The sequence below is a fragment of the Urtica dioica genome, chromosome 6 (genome assembly GCF_054948205.1).
Source record: "Urtica dioica subsp. dioica isolate 48M chromosome 6, U.dioica_male_clone48M_v1_H2, whole genome shotgun sequence".
In the NCBI taxonomy this organism is placed as follows: domain Eukaryota; kingdom Viridiplantae; phylum Streptophyta; class Magnoliopsida; order Rosales; family Urticaceae; genus Urtica; species Urtica dioica.
The window spans coordinates 28,259,834-28,271,161 of NC_142761.1; the positions used below are offsets into that span (position 1 = coordinate 28,259,834).

Consider the following 11,328-nt stretch of genomic DNA (forward strand, 5'->3'; position numbering starts at 1 on the left):
ACAAATCTGATTAAAAAGACGAAAAAATCCTTTCTCTTTTTCAATTGATTCGTCAATCTTGGGAACACTCTACAAAATAATCCAAGATTGCACTCTTCTTATTACTATAATTACATTTTACTCATCGTAAGAGCGTCTACTGATATAGTCAATACGTGATCAAAATCATCCAAGTTCAACCTGTATCGAGAAAGGTCAATTATTCCGCTATACCCTTCTTGATACATATGAACCCTAAACACTGTTGTTTCCCCAACGAAAGATTCTTTCGTACGTACTTACTACTAAAGTGTCCACAATCAATTGGTTCTGGAATCAACCCTTAGGTGAGTGAACATTGCATTCTTTCAGGAATGCTGGATTCCGTATCTGTAAATTACTTTTCGCTCAAATCATATCATGAATTCCCAAGAAATACGTATTTTTGCATGATAGTATCCATTAACAAATGATTCAAAGAACCAAGTAATATAACCTAGAAGTCCGTGATCACTTTAGGATTTAGATTAAGTTTCGCTATGATCATCATAGCGATCCCGGTTAGTGTATCGTAACGGTACTTAAACGACACATCAACAACCAAAGTCTGTCCATGCCATACACTTACCAAAAGTGTAGAATGTTCCCACCAAGTGATCAACTTTCATTTGTGTTCCACATATATGATATTAGATACACCTATCCCGACTTGTAACAATGACCACATTTTAGCTCACCACCCGAACTTAAATGCCCATCATGTAATTAAGTTTAATACGGAGAATATGGATGATAGTTATTATTGATTATCTTTAGAAAACAACTCACTAATCATAAATGCTAATAAAGTAAACTTTTTATCGAATTTAGTAATCATTCATGTTTATTTTATTATCTTCAGTGGGAAAAATTCCTAATAATTTTCTTATTGGATGTGTGATTTTGATTTCTTACAATTTAGGGTTACTAAAGTTTTTAATAAGTGTTTAGAGAGAGAGAGAGAGAGAGAGAGAGAGAGAGAGAGAGAGAGAGAGAGAGAGAGAGACGTAAGCCTTCACCAATAATTTAATTAAACTGACAGATGTTTGATAAAGTGTTTATAGGTAACAAAAGCTGATTTTGCGTTTGGTAAAATAAATATATTATAATAAAAAGATTAAAATAGACATGTATAAAGTAATATAAATTAGATAAATTTTTATGTTTTTAATATAAATTAGATGGTAAAATAATTTTTTTTTAATATAAATTAGATAAATTTTTTATGTTTTTAATATAAATTAGATAATTTTTTTTAGGAGATAATTTCGAGATTTCACAATAAAAATGAGGATATTAAAGTAATTGTATATCAAAATACATAAACGATTTTTTCAAAAGCTAAGATTCTTAACTTTTATGTTTCATGTATAATTTCTAAAATCGCTATTGTACCAAACGCAAACATACGGTTTAGTTTAAAAAAAAAAAAAAAAAAACAGAGATTAAGCTGTGACAAACAGGGTCATTATCTTATATCTTCCAAAACCTCTTTTACATTTTTGCCCCATACAAAATTTACCTGCATGTGCTAAACCTTCTTGGACAATAGTTTAACTTTAATTATTAAGACTAGTGCTCCATTAAGCAACGGCCATTAATATTGCTGTTAACCTAAGTTAGTGAGCTGGCCAACGGATACATTATGTTGAACCTCGAGATCACTATGTCATTGGTTGTTTGCCTTTTCATGGTTTCAATAAAGACAAAATGAGATCACATTTTTTAAGTATTGAGCATGAACTATTATCCACTTCATGTATTTAAAAATAAAATAGTAGATATAATTATTTTACAATTTACCCACAAAAATTATGATACTAACATCACAGCATTATACATTACCTTGTACTTAATTTATTTGAATGGTCTGCTAAACTGAATGACAGTAAGATACTATAAATATAAAAGGTGGGTCAAGTAATTTTTGTAATTTCTCTATATTATATAGGTGTAGTAAGTAGGCCTAGTAGAAGTGATTTCAACAATAATTGGGTGTTTAAACTAAGTTAACAACATAGCAGTAAATTAAACTTTAGAATAGTATCATTATTTTTTTTGTAATGATTTTTCTTTACGATTTTTGTTGCTAATTGAATTGGAAACAAATATAACTAATTACTGTAATACAAACACAAATCATTTAAAAATCAATAGTATTTTTAAAAGTGGTATAAATGCAAGTCATGTTTTTTTTTACAGCAGACAAAGCTGTTTTTCTCTTCTGGTCCCTACCTTTCTTCCATTAAAAAAAAGTTAAAAGCCATCTCTATCATCATTAAAATTTCCAACGTCACACTGGTTTCGAAAACCGTTGGAGCCAAATGGGTTTAAATTCTGCCTCTTCATAAACACAAACTTCTCTTTGGCCACTCTTCTTCTCGCATTTCTTCCTGTGGTCTTCCTTCAGGCATTATCCAACAACATGAAGAAGACAAAGACCCTCTTTTGAGCTCACAGAGACCAAATCAGCGAGCTTTGTGGGTTTTGAAAATGGGGTGTTTCCTTGCCTGTTTCGGAATCTCCAACAAGCGAAATAGCCGAAAACGGGTCCATAAGGTCTTTGCTTCATGACCCGAGTTTTGTCTTTCTACCATTTTTTTTCCCAAATAAAATCTGTACTCATAATTTTGCTGCAGAGACATGGGAGCTATGGGCCACTGGATTCATATTCACCTCTAGCTATACTTACTCTTGACAATGAAACGGATTCTGAACCAAGGTGAGTCAATACTAGAAGTCTGTGAGCACACTTTTCATGGATCTAAATTGTGTTCTTCTTTTTCTTTTGAAGGCAAAAGTCTAAGAACCAACTGGGTTCGATGATCAGAAAGAAGGTTAGCTTCAATCTGAATGTGCAAGTCTACGAGCCAATCTCGACGGAGTACCACTTCTTGTCGGACCAAGAGAACGAAGCAAAAACCGTCGGAAAGGAAAATGAAGAACAAGCTCAACGAAGCTTGCTTTCTTCGCAATCTTCTAGCTCAAACTACAGATACCAAAACTGCAGAGACTTCTACGATGAAGAGGACGGCATTGCGTTCGAGGACAGTGATTTGGACGAATACGAAGACGATTACGATTTCGTTGACGCTGATGGAGAGAGTGATATCGATAGCTTAAGTGAGAGCGAAGATGGGATTCTAAAGAGGAAAGTCTCTCCTGATGAACTGATCGGAGAAGAGGCCGTTGGCGCATATAAGAGCCAATATACACATTCTGTGCTGAAACCGGTCGAAAATCTCAGCCAATGGAGGGTGGCAAAAGCGAAAGAAGCAGCGCCAGCTAAGCAGCACAATCCGATGAAGGAGAATGTTTCTTTGCTCCAAGAATCACAAATACCAGCACTAATCCCGAATTGTGACAGGCCCAAACTGCTTCAGCGAGAAATTTCAGTCGATTCAAGCCTTTCGAGTTGGATAAATTCTTCGAGCACTTGATCAAGGTCAGTAAAGAAAAACAATTGGACAAAACATACGGGTCAATGCTGTCAGTTCAAATCCAGTTGTTTGAACCTGCAAAGAGTCGGTGGTTAATAAAACACTGATACAAATTCAGAAGTGACCCGCTAAGAAAAGAAGAAGAAAATACATTTGGTTTTGATATACAATGCTAGTTTTTGTTGGCTGTGCTTGTCTCTTTCGTTTGTTCAGTGTTTAATGTTCCTTTGAGTGTCTTGTGAATGATAATGTAAGTGGGTCTGAAAAGCAGCGAGAGTGAGCTTTTTTCTTCGAAGTTTTTATTTTTCCTTTTCTAGGAGACGAACATTGTAAATCGTGGTTCTATTTACTTGAATGATTTTACGCTGTGGGCTTAATTTACAGAGTAAACATGTCTACAGCTTCGCGGTATTATGAATAATTCAATCTTTCTACTGTTCAGTGTATAATTTGGTTAACAAACTAAGCTAGCCATACCAGAAGATAATAGACAGAAACACAGAATCTGTTTCAACAAACTTTTGCGTCTCTTAGAAAAGACGGTTAATTTCGAGGATGACATTATTTAGTACACAGAATTGATAGAGATATTGACATTTTGTTCCCAGTGGTGAAGGAACAAGGGAAAAAGAGCAAGCAAGAATACAACTTGAGTATAATGTTGAGGCTAATGTAGAACACATTGTGAAACAAGGGGTAAAAAAAGTATTAAGAATGAGAATCTGTTTGTTGTAAAATATGTTACACGTTTTGGAACGCTCAACAGCAAATCGTCCTAACAAAATGCTAATAGAATCCGGATGTGAATACGAGACTGCCTTCTGTATCCTTGAACTTTTCCTCAATCCCCATAACATTTGTTGAACACCAAAGCGACTTTCGTATAAAAAATATCATCAGATCAGATTGCAGAGAATACCCAGTTGTTTTTATATAGCCAAGTTTCGTGATATTTTGTGTGGTAAATTGTTATCTACATTATGGTACATATGCAAGAGTCTGATTCGTCCTCGTCGGAGTCACTAACATCGCTGCAATACAAAGGAAAATTGGGTTGAGACACTGGAAAGAACCATATAAGAAATAAATTAATCCAATGCTACAGTAAATCATCCAATGGAACAATTAACTTCAATTAGTTCTTTATTCTCTTCCATGTAAAATGGAAAATTGGTTTGTATGCTTATTGCATAGCTATGTTTGACTAGTTTTTCCATCGTTTTCTACACCCTTTTCATTATTTCATATAATGAAAAAATAACCTAGTTCGACAAGGTTTCAGGTCAATGTAAGCTGAATCTTCATAACCAATAAACATAATTCCTATTCGATTCACTGGTACAAATAAAAGTATATTTTGTTATTTACTACTTCTACTAGTTCTACGTCAGAGGCAACATTGTAGATGTTACAACATGATAGAGATTATAAAACACACGAGAGCAAGAGCTTTACGAAATGTTTTCGGAAGGGGATTACAAAACCTTTATTCTTTTTCATGTTTCCTTTTGAGTAAAGGAATCGCCTTCTGTCAATGCTTTTATAGAGAAGACGAGAACCAAAAATCATGTACTACTTACTAATAGACAACCTCACATACACTTATCGCATATAGACTAACATAGTCGTAAAGTCTACAACCCCGATTAAGGAACCTGAACGTAGCTATACAGAACTTATTCTCGATGATCAATCCATTTGAAGCATACACTATTGGATTTGAATGAACATAGGGAAGAAAAAAAAATTATTCCATCTCAAAAACACCGAATTTAAGACCATCTCGAGCTACCCAGAAACACTTTTTTGCACCACTTCTTAGCTTTTGGTTACTAATACAACGAGACAATAAATCTACTCAAATGTTTGCAATGTTAACAGAGATTTTTTTTATTTTTTATTTTTTATTTTTTATTTTTTATAAAGAGAGCTGCTAGGCAAGTCTTAGAAATACAGGAAACTGGAGATAATTTTTATGTCAAAAACTCTTACTATCTTACATAATACAAACAACACTGCAAGTAGAAAGAGCAAATAAGCATACACCAAAAAAACCCCACATCAGAAACAGCATTAAAAGAACAATGCCAGGTACACCAAAAAGTTCATAACTTTCACCCCCCAAACAAGTAAAAAATATATTGCATTCCTTTTTATCTGTTTTTTTTTTTTACTAAAACTATATTTATTCACCTCAAGCTCAACAAAAATACATAATCTTTTAAACCATATTCAGTCTAAGAAAATCCATTACAAATAAAAATAGAAAAAAAAAAACACCTAAGAACAACAAGAACAGAGGAGCTATAGCCAAACATCATATTTTCGCAATTATACGACGCAAATACATAACTACACACATACATATATACACATATACTATATATAGATATAAATATGGAAGTATTTGAATTACCTTGGTTCGAACTCCAAAATCTCAGCAAGCTTATTCCCATTCTTGTCGTTCCACTGAACTTTTCGCCGAACCTTGTCCGATTTTCTCGACATACCTCCTCTCCTGGGAGGCAAAAGAGAGTTGCAATCGCAATCTTCTTCTCCGCCATTAATGAGCTTCTCCGTCTTAGGGTCTACAGACCCCAAAGATTTTTCCTTGCAACCATTGGCGTCCGTACCACGCGTATCCATCAACAGTTCACCAACAATTCCCAAAAATAAATATAAAAATAACCTCCTCTATATTTTGGACTTGAAAACCTAGAACAGCCTGAGAGTCAACGATTCGAAGACTCAAGCCTCGAGAGGTCAACAACGTCCATTGTCGAGGAAGAAAAAGATCGATCGAGCTCAAGAGCGAAAGAAGGAACGAAGATTTAGGGTGAGATATATAAAAAAAAAACAGAAAATAATGATTGACTATAAAAAGCCTCTCGCGAGAAAGTTTAACATTCCCGGGAAAGTGACGGAAAAAGCTAAGGCCTTATTTTTCAGAGCAGAGAATGAAAAAAAAAAAAACAAAAAACAAATTGACAACTATTAAAGCAAAAGAGAAAAAGAAAAAAAAAAGATTGACCTTTTATTATTTTGTTTTTTGACAATTAATTTTAATTTATTTTATCATTGGGAAAGAGACAGATAGATAGACATGGTTATATGCTCACATGAATGATGATTTCGTTTCAAGTTGATAAGAAAAGTTATTATAATTACCATTCTCCGTTATATTATTATCCTATTTTTTTTTCTTAACTACTTGTATTTGTTATTTTTAGATAAGTATTAGTTGTATTTTTTAAAAGTTAGGTAAGGATTGTGGGTTTTTCAAATTGTATCTCGTCGTAGTTCTAGAGATCAAAATAGATATTTAATATATTATTTTAAGGAAAGAATTCTTACTTTATAAATTTTTTAAACCACTAGTTATTAAGACTTTACGAGTCTTATTTTATTGTCTGATAATGAAATAATATTAGGAAAGTTTTCTCAGGCAATACCGAGATTCACCCTCAAACACAAGACTCACTCATCGATGACAAAAGTCTATATTTCATTAGACACGGGTGACGGGACTGTTATACCGATTCTTATCTTATATTGTGCAAATCAAATTTACTTTTATTAAAAGAATAGCGCGTAGTTTATTACCATTCGAGTAACATTTGCATACGTGATTAAAATTGAAAAAAAAAATAATATGTATATATATATATATATATTTTTTTTTTATCGTGAGTCAACTTACTTTTTTTTGCTCAAAAGTGAATCAACTTATTTATGCTACACCAAAAAACATTACGAGTCATTCTGTTTTCTTTTTCTGTTTCAACTTATGCTACACCAAAATAATAATATTAAATAACTATCATCGGTAGTTTTATCTTATTTTCTTATAATGCGGTAGTGTTATTGTAATATGGATATGTTTACAATATTATTTAATGAGTATGATATAATAAATCCTGAATGTTCTGGAGATTAAAATAATAATTCAAGTTTTCAACAGGTGAAGTATAGAGAATCAAAGTTTACTTGGCAATGTCTGAGGTTAGTTAGTAGTTGTAACTTGTACTTGTACACAGAAAATCATACGTGGCAGAGTATTATTTGTTCTATAGCTTTAGACAAAGAGTAATTATTGTTTGCAGTGGAGCCCACGGCTGGTTTGTTAAAACTCATCACTGTATGAGGCAGACAAAATAAAAATTATTCATTAAATCTCAAGAATGTTTCTATGGTGATTAGAAAAAGCTTCCATTTATTTTCCACCTTCCATTGTATCAAACTTAGTTATCTTCAATGTAAGGTTGTCCTTTCTCTTAGGATAGATATGACACTTCTTTTCGAAAAATGATTATAAAAGTACAATTCGCCGAAACGAAAAAATAAAAGTTCAAAGGCGAAGACCCCGATACCAAGGCCTCAGGATCCCACCTCGCATGTTTTGGTGCCAAGGCCTCAAGACTCAACACCAAGCCTTCACACGCCCCACGTCGAATGCTCACGCGCCTTGGTGCCTTTCGCTCTTCGCTCTTGCTTTGCGACCTTGCCGGGGGCTCACGCCTCGCCCCCGGGGCTCTTACCTCGCTCGAGTGCCTTGGTGCTCCTTTGATGGACTCACTCCTATCCAACGGGGTTGTCACCTCGCTAGCATGCTTGGTTTTTGCCCGTAGGACTCGCTGATGAGTGCGTTTTATACGTACACATCTATCGTTCTCGAGCGTGAATTTGGCGAGTTCTCAAATGTATTTGAAGTTATTTTGATGTTTTTATAGTGAATTTCAGATTTTGGGTGCATATTTGAGCTTCGGGACATCACATAAGTCATTTAGAAGAAAACGAGAGTCAAAACGGAGATAAAGGCATATTTTGGAAAAAGTCAACGTGAGAAGTCAAAAGTCGAGATTCATTGCGGCGCTATGAAATTGAACACGCCGTGGTAAAAGCCTGCAACAAACCGTGGAGAATTATGTTATGCAACACGACGCAGTGAAAGTTGAGCACGAGGCGGTCACTACAACAAATACTGGTAGCAGCCACAATTTTTATGCACGAGAATAGCCGCGACATGTTGTGGCTAAATAGCCACGACATTTGAAGCTACAGCCATGATTATTCGCGATTGTATCAATTTTTTCTAAAAAAAAGCGACACTTAGCTCAAATTTTCGCTGAAAAAAAGAGCGCCACCAAATTTTCGCTAAAAGAAAGAGCGACACTTCTCTTTCTTCGTAAAATTAATTTCCCTATTTCCTTATCCCATTAGATCTCTCTCTCTCTCTCCAATTTTATTTTTTCCCAACGACGCAGCGACCTCCTTCTCTCTCTCTCTCTCTCTCTCTCTCTCTCGACGACCCACTTTTCCGCCATGCCTCACCTCCTCGTGTCTTCCCCCAGTTCCATCACCGATCAAGGTTTGTGACCTAATTTTGAATTTATTTTTGGGTATGTTCTTTTGAGTTTTAAGCTTTCTTCGTCGATATTGAAAATGGATTTTCCAGAATTGACGTCTTGGTGGCGCACCACTGATGCATCAGCGAGAATCAAAGACAAAGAAGGAGAACCCGACTTTAAAAAACTCTAAACACACCGAAGTTCGTCTATCTTGCAAGGTAAACCTTTAATATACCTTCTTCGGGTCGGATTTTAAGAAAACAAGCTAGGGTTTTTTTAATTGAGATTCTGAAACTGATGTTTTTTTTTAAAAAAATTCATTAACTCCATGGTTCCATATCATGTATTTGGGGATTTTATTCACGTGGCTAAACCTAGGTTATTAAATTGAGCGAGTCCTCACAGGGGTAATTTCTCTTTCTCTATGTTATATCTGTCTCTCTGCTTTTTTCGTGAGTGTGGTCAATGTCTGTGTATGTGTGTTGTGTGTGTGTATGGGTGTGTGTGTTTGAGTGTGTGTTTGTGTTTGTGTGTGTGTATTTGTTTGTCTGTGTGTTTTTTGTGTGTTTGTGTGTGAGTGATTGTGTGTATTTGTCTATATGTATGTGATGTGAGTATTTGTGTTTTGAGTGTATGTACGCGCTCTGTGTGTGCATATTTGTATGTGTGTATGTGTGTGTAAGTGAGTGTGTGTGAGTGTGTCTGTAAGTATGTGGTGAGTGTGAGTGTGTTTTTTATGTGTGTTTGTATGTGTGTTTGTGTGGGAGTGAGTGTGTGTTTTTGTCTATGTGTGTGTGTGGGAGTGTGTGTGTGTATGTGTGTGTGTGTGTGTGTGTGTGTGTATTTGAGTGTATGTGTGTGCTCTGTGTAGCGTATTTGTTATATTGTTTTTGTGGTGAGCGTATGTGTGTGAGTGTATGTGTGTGTTATGTGTTTGTTCATATTTTTGGTGCTTTTTCTTTGAGTTTTTTTTTTTTTTTTTTTCGAAATGTGTTTGTTCATATGGTTCGCAGAAACGAAGAAGCGAATCTCGGACACCGTTGAAACGAACATGTGATTTATATTTCTCTGTTTATTATTGCACATTATTAATGGTTTGTAGTTTGTTGAATGAAAAGAATAAGAAATAATGAAATTGATTGCTATGTAGTCCTTAACATTTCGTGTTGGTGTTTCATCTGGAATGCAATTGATTGCTATGATGGATCATCTTTCACTTTGCCATGGTGGGTGAGAGGAAACTGAGAATTCAAATGATGGTCTTAAAATTTAGTAGATGGTTCACTTTGCAAAAGTTCAAAATGATTGCTACAACATGAATCATAAGTTTTGAACTTGTTGTGTTCATTTGCAGGCTGCTCTAATGCCTAAGATTGTATACAAATAAGGTGGGAAAGACATTGGAGCAAAGGCAGGGAGATTTTGCAACATATTTTTTTTAATTAAGTAGGCAGATTAGCCGCGGCAAGTCGTGGCTGTTGCTAAACAACAACGGGGCAACAACCACTAGGACAAAAGACGTTATCCGGTGCGACGAATGTCGCACCTAATGCCTCAAATGTCGCACCTAATGGTTTATTAGGTGCGACAATAGGTGCGACACTGTCGCACCTGATAACCCGTCGCAGAAGGTATTGGGTGCGACATGTCGCACCTAATAGGTACCCCATTAGGTGCGACATTTTCAGGTGCGACTAATCGCACCTAATGCCCAAGTTATTTTCCTGCCAAATTTTATAGAATTGGCGGGTAATGGCATATCGGGTGCGACATGTCGCACCTGAAAGTTTTCGCGCCATGGTATTCGGTGCGACAATGTCGCACCCAATACGTTTGTTTAATTAAAAAAAAATACAAAATTAAAAAAAGTAAATTAACAAAATAATATTAATTAAACAAAATTCTAAATGAATTAGAAATAATATTCTAAAAATAGAATTCTTAATTAAAAATACAAATTCTTTACAAAAAACGAAAAAAATGAATTCCTATTTTTTTTTCTTATAAAACTTATCGATAGTAGAATTTCCTCTGCCGAATAAGTTGCCAGAACTTCGAGAACCGCTTCCTCGTCCTCGTCCACCGCTGCCTGACGCGCTGCCGCTCATTCCGCCGCTTCCGTAAGGACGATCTCGCAAGTAATCCATATAACCTGGCGTGGAACCTGGCGTCTGCTGATCCGTCCCACCTGGTTGCGATGCAGGCGGAGGTTGAGGAGTCGTGGGAGGCTGGTTGTGCTGCTGGCTGAGGAAGGCGATCTGTTGCCGCATCAGTTGCAGCTCGGCTTGTTGGGCATCCATCTGAGCTCGCATCTCGGCAACCAATGGATCGGTCTGAGATGACGAACTTGACGAGCCTCCATCTAGCGTTTGGGCAACACCCAACGATGACCTTGGGATCGAAGGCCCTAAACCGACTTCCCAGTCTCTGCGCACTCCCAAAACATCGCGCATCGCGTACATCTCCGCATCTTCTTGGGAGATCACGATGTTTTGCTCCTCCGCTTGCCGCAAAATATCTAT

The 11,328-nt window shown here is 35.8% G+C and overlaps 2 protein-coding genes across 2 annotated transcripts; one reads left to right on the plus strand and one right to left on the minus strand.

The window, feature by feature from the left end:
• The first annotated feature begins 2,352 nt into the window (after positions 1 to 2,352).
• LOC149393561 (FK506-binding nuclear-like protein) lies at positions 2,353 to 3,859 on the plus strand. The gene is made up of 3 exons (XM_089616391.1): positions 2,353 to 2,577; positions 2,658 to 2,740; positions 2,813 to 3,859. The coding sequence occupies exons 1-3, from the start codon at positions 2,512 to 2,514 to the stop codon at positions 3,456 to 3,458; spliced, it is 795 nt and encodes a 264-aa protein (XP_089472517.1). The 5' UTR covers positions 2,353 to 2,511; the 3' UTR covers positions 3,459 to 3,859.
• A 103-nt stretch (positions 3,860 to 3,962) lies between these two features.
• Positions 3,963 to 6,319, minus strand: LOC149393562 (uncharacterized). The gene is made up of 2 exons (XM_089616533.1): positions 5,875 to 6,319; positions 3,963 to 4,489 (listed from the first exon to the last, which is right to left on the minus strand). The coding sequence occupies exons 1-2, from the start codon at positions 6,102 to 6,104 to the stop codon at positions 4,432 to 4,434; spliced, it is 288 nt and encodes a 95-aa protein (XP_089472659.1). The 5' UTR covers positions 6,105 to 6,319; the 3' UTR covers positions 3,963 to 4,431.
• Positions 6,320 to 11,328: the final 5,009 nt, after the last annotated feature.

Coding starts and splice junctions, on each gene's coding strand:
- LOC149393562 (XM_089616533.1), bottom strand. CDS start 6,104: ATGGATACGCGTGGTACGGACGCCAATGGTTGCAAGGAAAAATCTTTG. Junction 4,490..5,874: donor ATTTTGGAGTTCGAACCAAG/GTAATTCAAATA, acceptor TTTGTATTGCAG/CGATGTTAGTGACTCCGACG.
- LOC149393561 (XM_089616391.1), top strand. CDS start 2,512: ATGGGGTGTTTCCTTGCCTGTTTCGGAATCTCCAACAAGCGAAATAGC. Junction 2,578..2,657: donor GCCGAAAACGGGTCCATAAG/GTCTTTGCTTCA, acceptor ATTTTGCTGCAG/AGACATGGGAGCTATGGGCC. Junction 2,741..2,812: donor GAAACGGATTCTGAACCAAG/GTGAGTCAATAC, acceptor TTTCTTTTGAAG/GCAAAAGTCTAAGAACCAAC.